The sequence below is a fragment of the Pseudonaja textilis genome, chromosome 5 (assembly GCF_049901715.1).
Source record: "Pseudonaja textilis isolate UNSWEBS1 chromosome 5, rPseTex1.2, whole genome shotgun sequence".
In the NCBI taxonomy this organism is placed as follows: Eukaryota; Metazoa; Chordata; class Lepidosauria; order Squamata; family Elapidae; genus Pseudonaja; species Pseudonaja textilis.
This window is the reverse complement of record NC_141994.1, coordinates 60,984,635-61,008,410: the sequence shown is the minus strand read 5'-3', so window position 1 is coordinate 61,008,410 and position 23,776 is coordinate 60,984,635. Positions and strand designations below refer to the sequence as shown.

The window sequence follows — 23,776 nt, the reverse complement described above, 5'->3', positions numbered from 1 at the left end:
AACTAAACTACTGTAGGGTGGTACAGAGCCCCTCAGTGAGGCAGATGGGCGGTTAATAAGTTTCATAAAATAAAAATAAATAAAATAAAATAAAATCAGTCCTAGAGTAAGTGGAACCACTTTTTATTTCTTTTCTTATTTAATTTATATATTTTATCATTATTTTCTTTTCTTTTATGTGTATTTTTACATTTTATTATCTAAAAGAAGATATAATAGGAAAACTCTACCTCTTCCTTCCTAAAAAAAATAGTGGAAGTTTTTTTCTTCAGCAGGAGCGGTTGTTTCATAGTTCCTTTTACTGATTAGAAAGAATTGTATATTTTAAAAAGCATAGTGTTTTTTTCAGCAAGTACTAGAACTTGAACCAACTTTGGATTCACAAACTAAGCAAAATTGGGTGTAGTTGATACTTGGAAGACAGATCACTGGGGATTCCTAGGACTGTAGACTAAACAAAGCAACAACAAAAATTAGAAGACAGGGACAAATCACCTCTGTAGTGTTGTCAAGAAAACTGCATGGATGCATGGGGAAAGTTATTGCATAGTCAGGGACATTTCCCCCCTCTTATTATTTAATTATTATTTTTTTTTAAAGAAAAGACACAGAGCTTTTGTTTGTTTGTAGCTGCAGCATCAAAGAATCCTCAACCAAAGAAAAATGCAATTATTTTTCAAGCAAAATACTTCCCTCTAACTATAAGAGTGAGTAGACAGGATTGCGGAAGCCCGTATGGGAGAGATGGAGAAGAATGGACAGGCTGGGAAGTTTCAAGTCAGGTTGGGGAAGGCAGTAAGGATAGAGAGGATAGGGAAGTTAGGGAGACATCGGGAAATACTGAGGACTTAAATTTAGCAGAGGAAGATAATGAGTGGATAAAGAAGATTGAAGATGGCGGGAGGAGGCAAACCATAGCATAGGACAGAAAATGGTTAACAAGGGTCTGCCTGCCTGCCTACCTACCTACCTATCTACCATCTATCTATCTACCTATCATCTGTCAATCATCTATCATCTGTCAATTATCTGTCATCTATCATCTGTCAATCATCTATTATCTGTCAATTTTCTCTGTCTGTCTTTCTTTCTATCTATCTATCTATCTTATCTGTCTATCTATCCTATCTACCTATTTATCTTATCTGTCTGTCTGTCTATCTATCTATCTATCTATCTATCTATCTATCTATCTATCTATCTATCTATCTAATGCCGATATTACCCAGGAGACTACAGTGCTAATACAGAGTACTTATTTGGCTGCCTTAAGTCTGCTACCCATTCGGTTCACACTTGCGCAAGAAAGATGAACAGCATCCTGCAATGTCACCCAAGACTTTCTCTCTATACTGAAGTCACCTTGCAAACAGGTGTCATATCCGGGAAGGTTCAGTGCCGGCAGGGATCTGACGTCCGCCACGAAGCACCAGCTCGTCCTCCCACCAAAGTAGCACTTATTTACCTACTTGCATATGACATGCTTTTGAACTGTGAATTTGCACTCCCAAGTAGTCCTCGATTTACAACCATTCATTTAGTGGCTGTTCCAAGTTACAGTGGCATTGAACCAAGTGACTTATGACTGTTTTCACACTTATGACAATGGCAACATCCCCATGATCTGATCAACATTCTGACCCTGGGCAACTGGCATGTATTTATGTCAGCGTCCTGGGGTCATGCGATCAGCTTTTGTGATCTTCTGATAAAGGCCACAGGGAAGTCTGATGTATTTAACAACCGTATTACTAACTTAACGACTGCAATGATTCACTTGACAACTGTGTCAAGATAGGTTGTAAAATGGGGCAAAACTTGCTTAACAACTGTCTTGCTTAGCAATGGAAATTTTGGGCTCAGTTGTGATTCTAAGTCAAGGACTACAGTACAGGACAGTATATGGGGCATAAAGCATTTTAGCCTGATCCTGCTGAGTTATTTTTTAATTGTTGATATAAAGCAGGGCTCTTCAAACTTAACAGCTTAAAGACTTGTGGACTTGAACTCCCAGAATTCCTCCTCCAGTCATGTAAACTCAGGAATTCTGGGATTTGAAGTCCACAAATCTTAAATTTGCCAAGTTGGAAGACCCTTGATATAAAGTATACTGGTCTCTTAGGAAACCCTACTACGGGGCTGAGATTTGTAGAGCTTGAGTAATACAACTGTTAATAATGGAATGGACATAGAATTTGAAAGGTTAAAACAAATGGAACAATAATAATGGAACTCATTTAACAGGAAGCACATAGAAATTTTGGGTCCCCCCCCTTCTGTATAGGTGGATATATATTTTTAATGTAACCTTGGGCCCTGTTATTTCACTTTTGTAAGAAAGCCTTTAGGGTCTCTATATGAATCCTAGGACCATTTTAAGGAATAAAGATTATGCTTCGGAATGTCACTTTGGTTTGCAAAATGGTAGCTTCCCCTTTTAATTGAAAAAAAAATAGAATAATGGGGATATTGAGTATGGTAAGTATGAAGATGGGTTCCAGAAATAGAGGAAGAAAACATACCAAGGCAGAGTATGATGAATGGACGAAATTCATGGATGAAGTCTAGTCGTTTCCTAACAGAATAGTTTTCCAGGCAGGTTAAAAGAGACTATTCTGGAACTATGCAAGATGTTACTATGAAGAGAACAGTTCATTGTGAACAGCAGAGTGGGGGACTTTTCACCCAGTCAACTGGATCTGGCTGCTAGAAATGTTGTGAATGCATGTCTGCATCGTATAATAAATGGTAAATGGAGTAGCAGAATAGAAACTAAATTGCAACTGTTTGGATTTTATAGTCTTATTTTTAAAGCTTTAGAATCTTCTCTGCAAGCAACATTCATTGATTCTTGTTAATGCCAAAAAGGGCAGCTGGTGTACATGAGGCTCTGTTGTTCATCATCTGTGTTTGATGTGCATTTACAGTGTCCATTTATGGAATTTGGTTTTACGATAAGGAAGAATGCCAAAGAATTGCAGAGCTGATGAAAAAGTAAGTGCCAGTTGGCAAAGATGGACTGACAGGATGGGGGTGGAAGGACAATGGTAATCTTTTTTTTTTAATGTTATGTCACCATTACTGTAATACTCTTTTTAACATTAGCAGCCTCTTTTAGACTGAGATTGCTGACACAGAGACATAGAACATATTAAAGCAGAACATCAACCAAAGTTATGGTCTTATGAATGTTTCTACACAGGAATAAGTCTCTTTGAAAATGTTTATGGAGATTCTCAATTATCCAGGGCATGGTTGTCCCAAAAGTGCTTCCTGGATTAGAAGTGAAACATCTTCAAGGAAAAACCAAGAAAGTCCAGTTGTCTCTTGAAAGTGTACTTTTGGGTCTCTTTGAAAAATGACATTTACTCATGAATCAATCTACATACAATTACATTATAAAAAGCATTGTTTCATTTTGTTGCTTTGGAGCAGTAAAAATATTCCTGGCACACAATCATTTTTGCATTTCATTTTTAATGGTTGAGTGGCTGTTGATCTTTGCTCTGATAAATACAAAAGTATGCATATTTATACTTTGAATCTCAATTGAATGCAATAAATATTATTGCATAGAGATACTCCTTTTTTCCAATTAGATCAGGTTCCTTGTGTTAATTCTTCTAATATGGATATACTTTTTAAAATGCATTTAAAGTGATGGATAACCGTACAATATACAAACAGTCACAAATAGCCCTGCAGGCTCTAACCAAAGATTCAGCATCTTTTTCCTTACAGGGAAGAATCAGATGCTTCCAAAAAACCCACTAAGAATATATGAAGGAAACAGGTTCTGTCATTTCCCACTTCCTAAGGACATGATGTCCAGCAACAGAGATTCTCTGACCATAGTAGTTTCAGATAGCTATAATAAGCCAGTTCTCTATGAATGTCTCCTAAGCACCCCCCAAGTCATACCAGCCAAACAATCATCTGTAATCTTGTGGTAAATAAGCTCAGTATGTCTCATGTCAAATAGTTCCTTTGGCCTGTTGTTGAACTGGCTCCTAGTTGGATTTGATGGCTTCACATTCTCCTATTATGGGAGTAAGTAGGAGACTGACACGCTCTCCATTTGATCTCACATTCTGCTACTCCTCTGTCCTCCTCCTCCTTCTCTCCGTATTGGTGCAGTGGTTAGAATACAGTATTGCAGGCTGACTCTGCTTACAGTAATGAGTTCGATCCTGATGGGCTCAGGTTGACTCAGCCTTCCATTCTTCCGAAGTTGGAAAATGAGGACCCAGATTGTTGGGGGCAATAGGCTGACTCTAAACTGCTAGTTTGTGCTTGTTTGTGCTAGTATGAAGCTGTATATAAGTCTGAGTGCTATTGCTATTCTGTCATCCCCACTCTATGTATTTGCCCAAATCTTTTTTTTGTCTTAATTCATAAAATTCATAAACTCCCCTCCTACAGAACATATTCTAAAGTTGTTTTCAACCACCACTTTTCAAACCTTTATTGCTGCGACATTCTTTTTATAAAATGTGGTTTATTCTATTACAAATTAAGCTCTAGGATAAATTTATGTAAAGTAAGTGCAAAATCAGTGGTTCTTTTCCCACGATATTTCCTGATTTCTGATCTTGGATTATTGTTTTTGGTATTTTAGCATGCTTAATTAATCATGCTCAGTTCAAATTTGGCATGCATTGTTTTTGCCAGTACCTGTCTACACATTTCTTTTGGGTTAAGTATCATGTTCCATTTTCCCATCCTTTGCTCATTTTGAGGAAATCTTTTCTGCATCTTCTCTGCTTTGTATTTCATAACCTCAGTAATTACATGCCATTTGCAATTTTGGCCTTCCCTGCACATATCAGACTTCAAAGCCTGTATGAATAAATTAACACAGGCCCAATAGAACTCCTTGGGGCAGCCCCCTGCTTATTTGTCTCTGTTATTAAAACTGTCATACTTGCCTTTTTTGTTTTCTGATCTTAAATGGTTGTCAATCCATAACAGGTTGCCCTGGCAACATTCATCTGAAACAGATATTTGCATAGCTGGCAAAGTATGCAGCCAGGAAAAAAAACCCCAGTCTTAACCCATAACTAATAGAGGCAGTTATGGAATGATTGTGTTGGTTCTTTGCAGGCACCAACAATGGACAGAAACTTTTTTCAATTTGTGAAAGCTTAGGAATGGCATGCTTGGGTAGCACAGAAATAAAATTAAGCATGATTAAATTTAAATTAAATTAACATGATAGAATGATTAATTCTCTCTCTCTTTCTCACATATATATATGTGTGTGTGTGTGTGTGTGTGTGTACGTACATAGATATGTAAATATACATATACATACATATTGTTTCCTTCTATCATGTTAAAAAATACAATACATCAGCCAAATTTAGAGACCTCTAGGGACTTTATTCAGTACTTTGGGCATTGCAATATAGGCCTCCCTTAAAGACTGACCAGCTTATAACAAAACTACTGATGTAGCTTGTATTTGGGACACATTAATAATAGATTTCCACTCTTGGTACCTTGTGTCCTAACGCTCACTCACTCTCTCTCTCTCTCTCTCTCTCTCTCACACACACACACACACACACACACACACACGCTTTCCTGATTTTCTCTGGTAGGAACCAACGCCTTTGGAGATAGAGAAGTTTGAGTTTCTGGACCATAATTCTTATTATGGAAAAGGAGGACTCAAGTGACAATGAGATTACATTCTCTGCTCTGCCCTTCACCAGTGTGTCTTACAATGCCCCCTTCACTATTACATCAAGCTGCAAGACAGCAAGAAAGACTCTAACTTCTCTGGAATACCCTCCTGCAGAATAGATCTTGGCTCTATTTAATTCCCATATAGGAGCTCCCTACAGAGGTGGAATTTCATATATCCATCTTACGACAGTCTTACTCTATCCTCAGTTGATTTCAGTGCCCTGCTGTAACAATCCCAGTTTTGTACTCAGCGGTATTTTTGGTATTTGTGAGATCTTCAAATCATGTGAAAGGTCTTTGCTTTTGTTTGCTATTTGAACTGTAATGTTGCCACAGCTACTTAAAAAGTCTTATGGGCTCAGCCACAAACAGGATATATGACAAGGTAGGCTGTCATTCATGGAGATTTATTCCATAGCTTGTTGGCTTTGAAGGTATCACAGACACCATGTTTTTGTAGCAAGAATGTGGTTGAAGATGATATTTATAAATTCTTTGTCCACCAAGAATATTATATGATAATAAATAGTAAGTAACAGGCCAGTTAAAAGCAACATCAAAATAATTTTGAGGAGAAAGAAGGTCATCCCACACCAAAAAATATACTGCACCTTCTTAATAAATTATGTTTGGAAGCCAATCATCCTGCCCTTGTTAACTGTTAAAAGTAACTCAGTAAAAGACTAGCTGGGGAATATTTATATAATTGTAAATACATTTAGTGCATTGGAATAGCAATGTTTCATCCTAGTTAAGTTATGCCGTGGTTCAACTAATGCACTGTGTGTTAACATTTTCAGCTCTTTGAAGTAATTATAAAGCAGCTGGGGCAGGAAATTGGTCATTTACTAGTACTTAAATATTTATTTGCATCTATTCACCAGCTTCAAACCTCCAGCCATTATAAAATGAGCTGTGACTGAGTTGGGGAGACTGAAGTCTTTTAAAGCTCAATTGCATAAAATTGGGGAAATCACATTATCAGCCTTAGCCAAACCATAGCTTTTTATTTAAGATAGGGTTTAAAAAACAACCACCACCAAACCTCCCCCCCACACACAAAAAAAGTGTTCTTAATGTTCTCTAAATCATTTGAAGTGATTGGAAATTAACCCATTTACTCCTTCATTATTGACTTTACCTTCCACTTCCAGTTTAACTCGGCAAGAACAACTGAAAGCACCACAGGGATCTGGCATAGGAATTTCACCAGTCAGTCTCAGCTCTGGTGACAGGAAAGACGTGGATATCTTACAGATGCTCACCAGAGCCAAAGATGAATACACAAAGGTGGGGCTTCTGCTGTTTATAAAGCATTGCATTTTCTTTTCTATCTGTTTGATCTATCTGTTCTTTTTATGTAGCCCTTTTCTGATACATTAGTTTGCAGCTATATCTCATGAGAGTTTCTTGTTTTCTCTAATATTAATTAAGCTAGTGTTTTACACTATGCAGCTAAGCCAGGTATTAGCACTTATCATCTATAAGCAAATGTCCAAATTGTATTGCAGCTCCCAAATTTCCCAAGGCTTGTAATCCAACAGCTTGCAGAATGGTTTAGGTTGGGATGAGCTGCTCTAAAACAATTAAGCTCTGGAAAATTATTAAGATATGGGGAGCAGCTGATGCTTACCAGGAATGAATGTCTCCCGCCACCCCAAGTCTTTTTCCTTTGATAAATCCAGCATAAAAATTGAGAAGGACAATTATGGATCACTTTTTGTGCCGGACTGCTATGTTGATACTTGTCAGTGCTGCTGAAAGCCACATTAGCAAGTATAGTAACATATTCCTCAACTTACAACCATTGATTCAGCAACCATTTGAAACCACAATGGCACTGATTGAAGGTACTTAAGACCTGAGCCCAAAGTTATGGGTGCAGCAGTGCCCTCACAATCACATGACAAAAATGTGGGCTCTTGGCTGCCTGCACACACTTAAAACTGTATGGACACTGCACTTCCCCTCATCTGCTTGACTTCTCTCTGAGTAAGCTACCCTGTAAAGCAGGGGTCCCCAACCACCGGTCCCCGGACCGCTACCGGTCCGTGGATCATTTTTTACTGGGCCACAAAGCTTGGATGCCGCCATCTTGTTTCGATGGTGCTTCCGGGTTTTCAGTTACTTCCGGGTTTTCGGTTGGAAAGTGCTTTCGGGTTTTCAGTTGGAAAGTGGCGTTTGGGTGCTCGCGCCTTAGTTTCGTTGAAGAGGGAGGGGCGGCTTTGAATGAAGAGCCGTACTGATGGCGGTGGAGTCTTGCATTACTCAGGTACCGGTCCATGGAAGAATAAATAATCATGAAACCGGTCCCTGGTTCAAAAGAGGTTGGGGGCCACTGCTGTAAAGTGAGAGAGCAAGAGCAAGATCACTTAGACTTATATACCGATTCACAGTGCTTTACAGTCCTCTCTAAGTGGTTTATAGTGTCAGCCTATTGCCCCCAGCAATCTAGGTACTCATTTTATCAACCTTGGAAGGGTGGAAGGCTCAGTCAACCTTGAGCCGCTCAGAATCGAACTCCTGGAGTGAGCAATGACTTAGCCGTGCAGTCCTGCATTCTAACCACTGCACCACCATAGCTCTATACTGCAGCGCAGCTGCAGTGTCAGGGCTGGGCCCAAGTAGGCACCCAGAGTCTTTAGCACTCTCAGCCAGCTGCCACCACCTCAAGGCCTTGACTTCAGGACTAGTGTCACTGCTACCACTGAAAAATACTGCCTTACGCCATTCCTTTTGCCCCATTTCTCGTACACCCCAGGATCTGCCACATGTCACCACTCATGTTTAGGGGTCTTTTTTCCCCTGTTGCTGAGAGACTTTCATGGCCTATCCAAGGCAGCTTGTGATCCCGCCAGACCTTCTTTTTTGAGACTGGATTTCACCGTCTTGCAAGCCTTGTACATTTAGAGAATGAGATTTCCAAAGCACCACGAGAAAGCAGCCCTCTGCCCATCTGAGGCCCCACACTTCTTACTTGGGCCTCCATCTGTTAACAGTCCACTTAACTGGGAGAGCCGGGATTGCAGTTGTTGAGTAAAGTGATCATGTGACATCCCACAGAACTGAGATTCTGGTCCCAATATTGTCATAAATCGAAGACTACCTCTATTGTGACATTGGGAGTAGTTATCACAGGCATTCCAAAAATCAAAATAATAACAGTGACTGAATTCTTAGACCTTTTGTAGTTATATACTTATATACTCGAAAGACCTGTATTTTTTTTCCATGTGAATAATAACATAGATTTTACCAGTAGTCCTCATTTAGCAACCACAATAGGGATTGGCAGTTTGGCTGTTAAGTGAAACGGCTGCTATAAGTAAAACATTATGATTTTACAATTTCATTTCAGCTTTCCTTTGCTTTACAGACTGCAAATATCATAAATAGGAGGATTGGCTACTTTTGAAAAATTACTTTTTCATCACTGTCGCTACTGCAAATGGTCACTAAGTAAGGCAGTCACAAAATGAGGACTACCTGTAATGTTTTCTTTATGCCTTTTACCTTCTGTCAAATTTAACTATATTCACTTCCTTTCTCTCTCTTTTTTTAAAATGACATGTATTCTTAGAGTTCATTTCAGCCCATTTTTAGCAATTCTTTGCCTCAGCAACAGCTGTGTCTATGTGGAAGCTACAATCAGCGGTGGTATTCAGCCGGTTCACACTGGTTCAGCTGAACTGGTTGTTAAATTACCAAAAAAAAACTCTGCCCGGCTATCAAAGTGGATCCTGCACGCTGCACTGCGATGGAGAAACAGGCAATGGAGAGGCTGGCATGAGGGAAGAAGAAGGCTGCTTTCTCTCTTTCTTCTCCTTCCCTCGCTCCTCCTTTCCTCATGCTACCCTCTCCATTTCCTGTTTCTCCATTGCAGTGCAACACCCAGATCCACTTTGATAGTGGTGGTGGGGTGGGGTGGTAATTTAACAACCAGTTTGGCCAGGGCCAGTTTGGCCGTTGCAGGAAGCTCGTCCTGCATGTGCAGTGGACCAGGAGGACAGGGATGGGCCACACCTCCTACAACAGCCAACCTAACCCTGGGCGAACCGGTTGTTAAATTATTTGAATCCCTACCCTCTTTCCCTACTTCACTTTTCTCTGCCCTTTCTACCTCCCTACCCTGCCTTTTTATTTGCTTTTGTATTTTATAACATTTTATAACCTAATGTATTCTGACAAACGACAAAAAAATAAAAACATATATAAAAAAATATTTGAATCCCACCACTGGCTACAACCCGCTCCCGCTTTGGTCACTGGAGAGTCCATTTTCAGCAAAGGCACTGCAGAATGGGAAAATTGGAGTGAAAAACAAAACCTGGGCAGAGACAAGGGGGACAAAGTGCTTTGAAAAGAGAGAGCAGATAAAAATTAATGGGAAGCAAGTAAGGTTATTGAAGCCTCTTAATTTCTGCTCAGTAATTTGCCCTGAACAACCAATGGCAAGCAGTCACCTCTCATGAAAAAAACCTATGGAAATAGAAATAGAAAGAAATATGTAGATTATTAAAGAAGTCACGTGGGCAGATTGTGGGTATTCCTCTGTTTTTCCTACCCCTCCATTTACTATCAGTTCTTAATTACCAGTAGCACTTGAACCTGTCCTCAAAATTTGACAGAGTTTTCCTGGAGGAGCAGGTTCTGGTACCCCGTTTATAAGTTAGGTTTTGAAGTCATTAATTCATTAATTCCTTCAGAGAAAACCCATTAATTCGTGCAAAGAAAATAGTTCTTTGTTGTTATACTTAATGTGAAATGATTCATTTGAATCGAAGTGATTTTGAAGCTGTTACCTTTAGCTGTGGCTTGCTTAACTCCACTAAGTTCAGGTAGTTTTACTAGGAAATCAGTTCTAATAGGATCAATAGTTACTTCATTTGAAATACAAAATTGTTAGGGATTACCAAGTAAGAGAGTCAGAAATAAGAATTTAGACAATAGGATGTTGGTTTTCATATTAAGCTATATACCATATTATCAATTTGAGCAGCCCTTATTGATAAAGCTACTTAAAAATCTAGAAAGATAGTGATATCTGCTGAGATAATATGCAACAGCAGATAAAGTATAAAGACACTTGTTTGTCTCCTTATGCTGAAGAGTCTACGGAAAAAGCATACATACATGAGGTCTTTTCTCTTCCATTGTGTACTGTGTATCATTCAAGACACTTGTTTGGAAACAATTTATCTGAAGGACAAGTCAATCTATTTCTGCTGCTTAGCTTCTCCACCTAAACTACTTTATTATAACTGGTTGCCAAGGAAATATTAGGCCACAGAGAAATCTATCTTCGGCAATGCAGTGAGTTGCAGGAACAGCTGTCCTCTCAAAGCTGAAGATAACCTGCATTAGGGTGAGAATAGGTGACACATTTTACATTATCCTCTGCATCAAATACCATCATGCTACAAACCTACTATGCTTGTCAAAATAGTTATTTTTTCATTACATCATTTTAAGAGCAAAGATTCCATGTGTTTCACTCAGCTTGTCCAGGAGAGGGAGGGAGGGAGAGGGAAAGTGAGAGAGTGCGTGTGTGAGTGTGTGTGTGAGAGAGAGGGGGGAGGGAGGGAGAGGAGGGGAGGGAGGGAGAGAAAGAAAAAAGGAAGGAAGGAAGGAAGGAAGGAAGGAAGGAAGGAAGGAAGGAAGGAAGGAATAAGAGAACACTGGGAACAGAAATAAGAGCATTACTGATTTTTTATAAGAGTTTTCTTGATAGTTATATGGATGAATGAATGGATGAATGGACTGACTTTGTATTGCACTGTTAAGCAGACAGGTTTATTTAATGATGTAATGTTCTCCAATGACTTCTAGTGGAAGAGCAGAAAAGGACACAATATACTTCATTCAATAAATAACATCCATCCATTTCAGACTATCTCTATTTCTTTCCTTGATTTTAGCCAATATAATGAAGTTTTTGTATTTATTAAGTTTTTATCTCACCTTTCCTCTAAGAAGTCAAGGTAGCACACATAGCACTCTCTCCTCAGCATTTCCTCACAACAGACCTGTGAGGTAAGCTGAGTGAATGTTAGCAACCGACCGAAAGCCATACCATGAGCTTCAATGACTGAGGATGGACTTGAAGCTGGGTCTTAGTCCAGTGCATCTCATGTGCTCTGGAATATGGTAGGTTCTTAAGATGAGCTTATTAAACAATGAACAAATTCATTCATAATAAAGTTTGATATCTTTATGTGCACCCTTGATGAGCACTTAAGGTTATCAAATCTATTAATTTCAAGTTAAGATGACACCCCCCCCCGGGTACTTATTACCCAATTCCAATGGCCACGTCCCCCCCACAATCATGTGACTGCATGTCAGGCACTAGGCAGCTGGCCTGCATTTACAGCTGTTTGCAGTATCCCACAGGACCACATTTTACAATGGTTTTGCCAAAACCCAGCATTAACTTCTGATTTTTGGCAAAACCAGCTCATAGTAAACCATTGGTTTATTTAACAGCTGCCACAAGATCGGTCACATGAGTGTCATGATTTACAACCATCAAGTCTTATAGCTGTGATGGGTAGGTTCCATTATGGTTGTAAGTTGAGGATTAGCTGTGTGGCTATCCCACTTTAGAAAACAATCCTAAATGCTCAAGCAGTGACTTAAGACAGTCTTACCCAGGCTTGTCCAACGGGCGGCCCACGGGCCGGATGTGTAATGCACAAGCCATGCCCATCCCGGCTCCGCAAAGGTAAGAAGTGTCACGATACGTCACAGTATATCACGTGATGAGATTGACTTTGATACCTGTGGCCTTATAATCTTGGTGCTTTCCACACTGTTGGTGATTGTGTGTGTGAAAGATCACATGGCTGTAGTTTTCCATCCTCCCATGAATGAGGTTAAGGAAGGCTGAATTTAGGAGTCTGTTCTTTGGGATGATTATTAGCATAAAGCCAATATCTGTCTTACACCTCTGGCCATTTCTACATCGAAAAATATCTTATGATTGGAATTAATAAGCTATCAGAGGTTCTGTTCTGTTCATTTTTAGAGTCCAGGTGCCTTCTTTTTCAGGAATAGATAATCATTATTGAAAAAATGATTTAGTTTTTGTCAAGGCAAATAATGAGGGAATTTGGGAATAATGATTCTCAAAAAACTTGCAAGGCCTAACAATAGTGATACCTCAGCGTGAAGTAGGAGACAAGTAACGAGGTTTGCTTTTCTGTTCCTCTGCTAGAAGCATCTCTAGAAATTAGAGATTTGTTTGCTTCTGTTGATATGTCTATGCTTCTTTTACCCCCATGACTGAGAGGTGCCTCCCTCAGAATCTATAGTATATCCTGTAATCCATTTTTCCCCCTTCATTTTTTCATTATCAGATGCCACTCACAGGAACAATTTTATATTCAGCCTCTTAATTCTCAGCATTTTAGTTTTCTGGATGCAGAATAAATTGTGGCAGTAACGAGAGTTCATGTTAACTTTTGAATATCTGAATGCAAATTTATACCAGCGTTCCTTCTGTATGATTCTGAATCCTGAGTAGTTGAAGAGTTTTTTATTTTTATTTTTCTGCTATATGAGACTTCCAAAACTTCTGAATTGTTTTCTGCATCTTTCTATCATCTGATGTTCCATGGCTTAAAATATAGGACAAGACCATTTCATTTGTGATGACCCATACTGTATGGAATATCATCTCAAGAGAAAATGAGGGTGTCAGTTATTTTTGCTTAAAGCTTAGCTTCTTTGATTTGCCTGGATTTGAATAGAGAACTTTTTAATTTTGAGGTAACAATTTTATCATTTATACAATTTTGCATTTTCCCTTCTCTTTTAATATCAGATTGTATATAATTGAAGTCAGTTGAATTTAAGTTCCCTAACAATATAGAGTTTTTGCTAAAGTATCTATGATGCTTTAAAAATCTTGCATTGAAGGGCATGTGTTTATGTATCCTCGGAAGCTGTAAAAATCAAGTAATAACATCTGGAACCTGTAACTACATTTGTTCAAACATTATGATTTGCTTTAAATAGGTCCCTTGCTCTTAAGTTTGTTTTATATGTACATTACATGCAAACTGAGGAGATAATCAAGAATGGAAAATTACATTTAAAAAGTCTTTTATGGAAATCAGCATTGTACTTATGTTATGGATTGTATGTGCTTACTCTTCCTATAAAATGATACTATGTTCCTTTCAAGTATCCTTGATTCTGGTGATCATTTTTCAACCCTGGAAGTTTTTCTGAATTCTAACTATATTTGATCCCAGTGATGGTGTTAATCATAATGGGTACAAGCTGTAGCTACCTAATTCTTGTTTCAATATAAGGACCATATTCTGACAGTAAAATCTGTAGAAACAATGAAACAGCCTTTTTAGGGTGTTTGTTAAGAATCACTGTCTCTTGAGATTTTAAAGAGGCTTGACAGTCAACTTCAGAGAGCTGGACTTGATCTTTCCAATTTCACAATCTACAGTCCTATCGATCTTGAGATGAAACATTGCTTCTTGAGTAAAATGGTACCTTTGTGTGTGTATATGTTTTGCAGTGTAAAACATGCTCCGAGCCAAAACCAATGACCAGTTCTTCTGCTCTCTACCACAATCCCAACTTGATCAAACCAATCCCTCTAAAACCCAGGGAAAGTCAGAATGTCCAGGTACGTGGGCATATTTGTATTCATGGTAAACTAGCCTATTCAATGTCAACTGATTAGTTTCTTAAGTACAGTGGGGTTTGTTTTAATGTAAGTGTGTATAGAATCATCTCTGGGAGATTTGGACACTTCAGTTACGTTCAGATTGATCAGATAAAACCAGGGGCAGATTGTGAACTTGATTCAATGGGGTTTTTTAAAGAGGCTTCTGCTGCTTAGTTTTTATCAGGGAATCACGGATCCTGCATCCTCGGTGGAAACAATTGTGATGTCATAATAGGAAAAATATAGGCTGCTTGCTGTCTGTCAGGTGATTTGAACCAGAAAAACTTGGGAGTAGGCCAAAGAAGTTTCTTTACTGAAGTTCCTCTACATGCAAGAATTTTGCCAGACTAACTGCATTCTCTTGGGAACAGGCAGATAAAGCCTTTAACAGTCTGACCCCTGTTGCTTCCTCCCACAGAGTGATTCCAAGCTGGACCCCTTCTTCACTCTCCCCTCTGCTCTACCCAGAAATTCCACCACAATATCACTGTGCAAGTGTGTGCCTAAGGGTCAGGCTTATGGCCACTAGAAAAATGTGACGTCACTGCCTTGCGTTATGAAAATCTAGCCATGGCTAGCTCAAAGCAAGTCAATATAAGTAGGGGATAACTTCAGTCTCATACCTGCCATTTCCCCTCATAACTATCTAGTCACTTTCTCCCATCCTAAGTTCCGATGAGGGTTTGTTTCTCTTGATTGTTGCTAATGCAGCTAGTCAGGTCAGAGTTGGTCTTAATTATTCTTCCTTTCTTCTTGCAGAACGCAGATTCTGAGCCTCAGCACCTATCCCTTATGACTCTCTTTGGAAAGCAGGAAAAATCAAGCCTATACCAAAATGTATCAGAGCCACCTCAGAAACTCCACCCAGACAACTTTCCTCCAAGGCGAGGAGTTGTACGCTCTTTCTCATACGAGGAACCCACAAGACACTCACCCACAACAGAGAAACAGCTCTGCCCAGCTATTCAAAAACTTATGGTACGCGGGCCGGATCTTCACCCGGTCTCTGAACTCCCAGAGAACCGCCTCTGCGAGAATGGCAGCCACCCTTCCATGGGTGGGGAAGCTTTCGCTGGGCTTTTCCAGCCGGTGACGTCACAGAGCATTGGGAGTTCTCATCCCGCCCAGAATGCCGCTTGCACAAGAAGCTTGCTCCAGCAGTTGCAAGGCCGGTCCAAACAGATGACTAAAGTGGAAACTAACAGCATAGGACTAGCAAATTCGGCTGCTCCAGGCTTCAGCAGGACTCCAGCCATCTCCTTGGTGGCCCAGGTAAACAGTGTAATACAGCCACCCATGATGTACTTCAATGGTTCCCTGCCAAGCCAAGCCCTTGGTAAAGAACAATCCAAACCTCCTAAGCAGTCACATCCTCTTCCTGGGAACCACTCCGGAAATTCTGGCGTCATTTCACCTCAGGAGTTGTTGAAGAAACTGCAGATAGTGCAGCAGGAACAACAGTTGCACATAGCCAGTCGGCCAACCTTAGCTGCTAAGTTTCCTGTAGTTACTCAAGCCTCCACCACTCTGAAACCTTTGGATTCTTGGATGGACAAGGCTTCGGCTACAGAAAAGCAGCCCCCTCTTCTTCAGGTAATTCAGCGATAAATTTGATAGCACCTGAAACGGGTGAGCAACTATGGCCCCTTTACGACCTGTGGACTTCAAGTCCCAGGTTTCCTGATCCAATATGGCTGTGTCAGGAATTCTGGGAGTTGAGGTCCACAGGTCGTAAAGGGGCCATAATTGCCCACCGCTGACCTAACATGTGAGATTCTTCACATAGTTTGTTCTGTTTTAGCATTATTTTTAGTGTCTCTTTGAACAATATAAGCAGATCTTTTCCAACATGAGGGACAATGCACTAACCCTTTTAGCCACATTACTGCTTTGCAGATACTTCTGTCAGCTTATTTTAAAAAGCACAGGATAAGCCAAGTATTCAGAAGAAGGATTTAAACATCCCAGGAGATCGTCCCTGATTGGAAGACTTTCCCCTCATAGATGAGATTATCTTTGGGGGCGGGGGGTGTAATTTGTTGAATAACAGCATTGGATCAGTGGTGGGATTCAAATATTTTTACTACCGGTTCTGTGGACATGGCTTGGTGGGTGTGGCAGGGGAAGGATACTGTAAAATCTCCAGTCAGAGATGGAATTTGCCAGTTCTCCAAACTACTCAAAATTTCCGCTACCGGTTCTCCAGAACTGGTCAGAACCTGCTGAGTACCACCTCTGCTTTGGATGCCTTAATTAGTTTTTAAATACATACATAAATACATTTCAGGTATTCTAAAGCATACACTACAGTTGCCAAACTGTATTTGCATGAATCTCGCAATGATAGAAATAATGGAGTTTGAAGGAACACCACAAGGTTCACCTAATGGACTGTTTTCCAACTATGGCAATTTCCAAGCGTGTGGACTTCAAGTCACAGAATTCGACTGCCATGAAGGAGAAACACTGATCCAGTTGAACCCTCCCTTCACTGCAGGATCTAATACTCATCCAACCTCTGTTAAAAGTCTTACAATGAACTCACCATTTTATATGGCAACCTCTTCTATTGGCCAACAGTGGGAAAGTTCCTCCTGATCTCTAGTCTGATTCTCTTTCTTTGCAATTTTCACCTATAGTTCTAGTCATGTCTAGACAGAATAGAAAACAAGTCTATTCCTGTGTCATGGTTCTTCAGATTCTTGAAGGCTGCCATCATGCCTCGTTGTAAACTAGACATATCCAGATCCTTTGACCATTCCTGAAATAGCTTGACTTTGAGACCTTTCACCATCTTGGTAGTTCTTCTGTGAACTTGCATCCATTTGTCACTGTTCTCGTTGAACTTTTCAAAAGGCATTTTGAAATGATAATATGATCTCCCGCTCTTCCAACCTTCCTGCTTCCATCAATACTAAACAGTTTGAAACTCCTCAGAAAGTCCATATCTGAATAATGGGCTTTGTATTCTTAGGAGGAATTGCCCTTTGACTTATTCATTTTGTTCTGATCATCTGCCATTTCTCAGACCCAACCTGGCAGGTAACAGCCGAGTATTTCTTTACAAGTAAAATTGGGAAAAGAGCTTATTCTCAAGCTCTGTAAGTTGAAGTAATGTGAAGTGTGAAAGCACAAGTGAGGTGAAAAACAACAATTGAACAGATGACTCATCTTCTGTTTAAGGATTTTTTAAAAGGATGCTTATGACATTTTCATTAGAATTAAATGGAAAAACAACAACAGCTCAGGACAGGTTTGCAACGTAATATACTTGATAGATAATAAAAAAATACACCTAGAGCAGAGGTGTCAGATTCGATTTCATTGCAGGCTTCATCAGGGTTGATGGGGTGGGCGTGGCAATGGTGGGCGTGGCCAGCTTGACATCACTTGTGTTGGGGGCATCTGGTGGCTCAAGTGCTCTGTCAGTGAAAACGGGTTCCCGAGCTCCGTTTTCAGCTGTGACAGCCGCCTGCTGCCCTCTGCCAGTGAAAATGGTGCTCAGAGGAGTGGGGGGCACCACTCCTGAGCTCCATTTCTGTTGGCAGAGGCACCATGGGCCAGTCCTTTGCTCTTTCTAGGGCAGTCCCGCAGGCCAGATCTAAGCATCCCGTGGGCCAGATCAGGCCCCCAGGCCTTGAGTTTGACACCCCTGACCTAGAGAGTGGACTCTTTTATTCCATAACCAGGATTATGTTGAGGAGCTGGAGATCTTTATGTTTCAGGGATCCCTTGCAGGATTAATTTGCAGCATTCCCAATTTGTGGGAATAGATTTGCCCCGGAGCAGGAGGACAGATAATGGGGTCTCCTACAAATAGTGCCTAGCTTTTTCCCAGAGGTGATATGGTAGAGATTTATAGGTTGTCCTTCATTTACAACCATTCATTTAGGGACCATTCAAAGTTACAGTGGCATTGAAGAAACTGACTTACAATTAGTCCTTGCACTTATGCCCATTGTAGCATTCCCAGAGTGTTCTGACCCAAGCCTTGTTCAAATTAAACAAACAAAAACTGTATATAAAAGCAAACCTTTTTTAATGCGGCACTGGGAATTCAGTGCATTCCCAGCCAAGAGACATTTAAACCTAATTGTCCGATATCAGAAGTAAGCCCTTTCAAGGTTGCAAAAGGCTGCCAAGAACTGAAGACTGATTACTGATTAAATATCCACCGACAGAAGTTTCAAAAACAAACTGGAGTAAGCAGGGCTTCAACAAGGACTTTGAGTCTAAAGAACTTCTTTGCTTCCTGCAAAGAAGCCAACCCCGAAGGCTGGCTTTTATCCCTTATGGGAGGGGCCATCACCTTCCAGCCTTACTCTGAGTCGCCCTTGCTGTTTCAGCTGCTCTTTCCTGCTCTTTCCTGCTCTTTCCTTCGAGCAGCCCCTTAGAGTCTGGCAGCAGCAAGGCAGAGGGCCCAGGGGAGCCTGTTCCAGTGCACGCGTGCGCAGAGCTGCTAGAAAGTGATAACAGCTGAAACAAAAGGGGCAACTTTGGAGTAAGGCTGAGAGGTGATTTCCTTTCCCACGGGCAAAGATGATGAAAACTTTGCAGGAAGCAAAGTCATTCGTTCGGTTCAGATTCATTCTTGAAGTTCTTCGTACTTTGGTTGGGTTTTTTTTCTAGTTCATTTGACACTTTTGTTGTTGGCAGCACTTCACAGGGAAGAAAGGTGGGTGCTTATCTTGGGGGACTGTTTGATATTCATTACCAGCTGGGAATGAAAATAATTCCAGCATTGCATTAAAACAACACTTGTTTTTAAAATAAGCGTGTGCATAATTGCAGTCTCAAAAGCCTTGGTCAGAACAAAAGTCTGTTCCAACCAGCCAGATTGGCCTTTGGCAGGGCACCTGGAAAACACTTGTTTTCTGGTACATCAACAAATGTTGCCGAACACACTCGTGAAATTATTCTCTCCTTATCAATATTCCCAGGACTTGATTTCCCAGGTCATCAGTAAGATTAGCTCCCTATTTTATCTTTCTATCACATTCCATATTTATCAGCCACAACACCCAAAAGCCATGTCCAAGCATAAGGACAAATGCCTAATTTCAAATGTGTTATCCCTATTACGTAGCAAGGTGTACATTTATGAAGACAGTGGACTGATTATTATTGTTGTCCTGTATCATGGCGCTCTGCCTTGCTCATAGACTTTTCTTGTCACCCTAGCTAAGGACAAACATTTCCATCAAATAATGTTGGCTGATTCACATTTACAGATGTTCAGACAATTCAGAGCAGACCTTTGATAATGAGCACGTTCCCAAAATCTGTTCCCTAGAATTGTTTATCTTCGTGAATTGCATCTGCTCTCGTCGTCTTTTCAAAGGACAGTGGACCAAATTTTGCAAAGTCTGCCTGGTGTTGCCTGTTGCCTAGACAACATCTTGAATATTGAACTGAACAAACATGTATTTAAAGAACTCATCATGATTTCCTTCAGTAACTGGTGTCTGTTGTTTGTACTTCCTTACCAGTCAGTATCTTGTAAGTCTCGTTTCAAATTGGCTTGTATCGCATCTCCATATGGCTTCAAAACCATAATCTGTAAAATGAGTCTCAGCAGAGTAGAAATGCATGTTACTGAAGCAATTAACAAAAACAGAACATAATTGGATTTGAATTTATTCAGAAAATAGACATATCTGATCAAATTTAAATCAGATACATACTAGAATAGAATAACAGAGTTGGAAGGGACATTGGAGGTCTTCTAGTCCAGCTCCCTGCTTAGGCAGGAAACCCTACACCACTTCAGACAAATAGTTATCCAACATCTTTTTAAAAACTTCCAGTGTTGGAGTATTTACAATTTCTGGAGGCAAGTGGTTCCACTGATTAATTGTTCTCACTGTCAGGAAATTTCTCATTAGCTCTAAGTTGCTTCTCTCGTTGATTAATTTCCATCTGTTGCTTCTAGTCCTGCCCTCAGGTGCTTTGGAGAATAGCTTGACTCCCTCTTCTTTTGGTTATTGAGTTATTGGAACACTGCTATCATGTCTCTCCTAGTCCTTCTTTTCATTAGATTAGACCTACCCAGTTCCTGTAACTGTTCTTCATATGTTTTAGCCTCCAGTCCCCTAATCATCTTTGTTGCTCTTCTCTGCATTCTTTCTAGAGTCTCAACATGTGTGGTTAAAAAAAGTAATTTCAACTTAAATTAATTTAAATGGACTCAGAAGGGCCTTTGGTCAATAAGGCATTAAAGGTATATTCAAGTCACACCAAGAAACTCAATTTTTCACTTATGTTCTCATGGCAAAGGATGTGTATACTATGTGCCTGACTTGGCTCTTTGCAGTGAGAAAAATGAGACAGATGGTGAGTGAGGAGCTGAAGTTTTAGGGATTATTGACAAATTAAAAGCAAGCAACTCACTGAATCCAGATGGCACATACCTAAACATTCTTCTTAAAGAATTCATATGGGAAATTGTTTATTCTGTGTTTATTCTATTTTAGATATACAAATTATTAAGAACACGCATGTTAGCACAGTGTCTGTTGGGGCTGGAAAGTGGTCAATTTTTAAAAAAGGGATTGAGGGTACATTCAAAAGTTTCAGGCCAATACAGAGAACTGATCTGGTGTAAAGATATACCAAGCTAGAAACTGGGAGACGGTGAGTTCTACTCCCACTGTAGGCATAAAGTGAGCTGGGTAACATAGGACCAATTCCTTTCTCAGCCCTAGAAAACGAAGCACATCCCAAAACATGGCCAAGAAAATTGAAGGAACTGTTGTCAGGTGTGAAAGATCAGGTCTACTCATGAAGTTCCCATTAAACTAATTTATTACTAATCCTGCCTATGTAAAAGAATCTTCTCAATAAATGGTTACAACCTGCTTGGCATTAGATAAGGGTCAAAGGAGGTTCGCTTGTGGCTACATCGGGATTCTTGGCTGATCCCTCTTTTATCTCTGCCCCCAGGTTCTGCCACTCCTTCTCCTACGCTTGTCTAAACGGTTGCTAGGAGTCAACATTGGTGTAAAGGCACTCCCAACAGCCCCTTCCAAAAAAAAAACCCACATATACAAATATGGACAAAGAAAATATTTCCTCTCAAGTGTGTTAATTCTTAGGAGTCCTCAACTGAATTAAAATTCTGGCAGGTTCAGAACAGATGAAAGGAAGGGCACTAAATACAGTGCATGTTTAAATTAGGAAATTGGTTGCCCTCCTGTGTGGTGATGTTCACCCATTAGGATGATTTTAATAGGGTGCCCCTTAGAAAACTTATGGAAGTTGGAGATTGCAATGACTATGCATCTTAGTGGCAGTAAAATATTTCTTGGATCACAGACAAGGTAGCCTTAGATAATAGCTTCTGGAAGCAACCAGGGAAGAACACTACTGTTTTCCTATCCTGCTGGTGAGATTCTTAAACCAGGTTGCTGGACTGTTAGTCAATTTATTAGTCTATTGGTCAGATTCAGTTGGGGTTTTCTGATATTTAGTTCTAGCAAGGTGTTTCGGAAAACTCTCCATAGAGAACTTGGCAGGAAGAAAACTTGCTGGAATATTGTGTGTAATGTAGAGCCAGTTTGGCCTAGTGGTTAAGTTGCTGGTCTATAAACCAGGAGACTGTGAGTTCTAGACCTGTCTTAGCCATAAAAGTCAGCTGAGTGACTTTGGGCCAGTTACTTAGTCTCAGCCTATTTCACAGGGTTATTGTTGTGGAGAAATTAGGGTATGTCCTCTTCCTTGAGTTACTTATAAAATAATAAAGGCAGGATAAGAAAAAAAATTCAGATAAAATATTCCTATATTTTGATAACCTTTCAAACGTTCTTAGGCAGAAAGAAATCCTGCTAAAGCTGCATATCAGGTTTTCTTCTTTAATTACAAAATGTTTGTCTCATCAGCGGGGGTCAGCGGGATGAGCCGGCCATCTGTGTGGTATTTCATTGCTGTCTTCCAGTGTTCTGACCATGAAAATGTGGTATGATACACAACCTGCTTTCCAAAAGAGGCTCTAGTTCATAACACAGCAGGTGCTGCCAAAATATATAACTGGAGGCCATGGGCAGCCAACCCTGGCTTTGGACAAAATGAATTAACATTGTCTAATGAATTGAAATGCATATCAAAGACCAGATTCAGCAACTAATGCACTTTCTCATTTAATTTAATGTGATGCTTGGCGCCTTGGACTCTGTGACTGAATGCATTAGTACAGCAACATTTATTTTATTCTTTTTAATTTTAAATCCTGCATCAGTCCTTGGTTTGATGTATTCAAGGAAATACTGGCTTTTGTAGACAAAGGAAAAACCCCGTGCAATCTCTAAGAAAACAGGTGGTTTTAGAGAGAAGATGTCTGAAATTAATTTGGATTTTGCAGTCTCCCAGCTAGCTTTTGCTCAGCCTGTTGAACTTCAAGAAAGTGATTGCATTATGACCCTAATTCTTGGATATCTATGTTTAAGATATATATATCTTAAACACCGAGCTCCGTTTTCACTGGCAGAGGACTGCAGGAGGCCATTGTGACCGAAAACGGAGCTCAAGGAGCCGCACTCTCCCTACCCCAAGCTCCGTTTTCACTGGGAAAGGGCTAGTAAAACAAACTAAAAACAAAAGGAGAATTTTTTTTCCTTCTGCATTTGAGCCTGTAAGAACGGTCAGGAAAGGAGATGGGGAAAACAAAAACAGTAGCCTTTCTCCAACTAAATAAGTTATTTGGCCCTGGCCTCAGCATTTCTACTCTTCAAACCAGAACTGATTCTGTAAACCCAGTTTTATAGAGTATTGTTGCCACTAAGATATGATATTGTTTGCCTCAATCTACCTGTTTTTAATGCTGAGATTGGTGTTATTCAACCTCTGCTTTGTGTGTCTATGAATTGGATTGGTATAGTCATTGAATTAATGTATAATTCCTTGTATATTGGGAGCAGGTCATCTCCCCGCAGCGGATTCCCGCTACTATAGCTCCATCACTGCTGATGTCCCCAATGGTATTTAGTCAGAGTGCCCCACAACTGCCAAAACCAAATGAAAGCGGATGGCTGCCAGTCATGAATCAAGAAAGTACTTCTGGTTCAGCAAACCTTCTTCTGCCTCTACAGAACTCAGAAGCAACCATCCCAAAGAGCAACCCACTAACCAAGTTACAGCTACAGGAAACGCTTCTGCATCTGATCCAGGTAGGACATCCTCAACTCTTAGCCACCTATACCTTTTGTTGATTATGATGTTCGTACATATGAGATAAAAGATTTGGAGTGAAAGCAAACTTTGTTGTTGTGCATCAGTTGTACAATGCAGTCGTCTTACTGCTATTGTTGGAATGCTACAATGGAATTACAATGCAGTTATAACGCCATTAATTGTTAATGCAGAAAAATCTTCATATATTGAAATTGACAGTTGGTTTTG

At 40.1% G+C, this 23,776-nt stretch overlaps 1 protein-coding gene across 3 annotated transcripts in view; it reads left to right on the top strand.

The window, feature by feature from the left end:
* The window catches only part of DCP1B (decapping mRNA 1B), a 57,429-nt gene that overhangs the window by 21,661 nt on the left and 11,992 nt on the right, over positions 1-23,776 (top strand). For 2 of the 3 annotated variants that reach the window (XM_087935077.1, XM_026717820.2), the window contains exons 4-8: positions 2,928-2,994; positions 6,846-6,981; positions 14,231-14,341; positions 15,143-15,976; positions 23,296-23,544. In XM_087935077.1, the coding sequence (XP_087791203.1) occupies positions 2,928-2,994; positions 6,846-6,981; positions 14,231-14,341; positions 15,143-15,976; positions 23,296-23,544 (1,397 nt within the window). The remainder of the gene's footprint in view (positions 1-2,927; positions 2,995-6,845; positions 6,982-14,230; positions 14,342-15,142; positions 15,977-23,295; positions 23,545-23,776) is intronic. The other variant, XM_026717897.2, reaches the window with a different exon arrangement.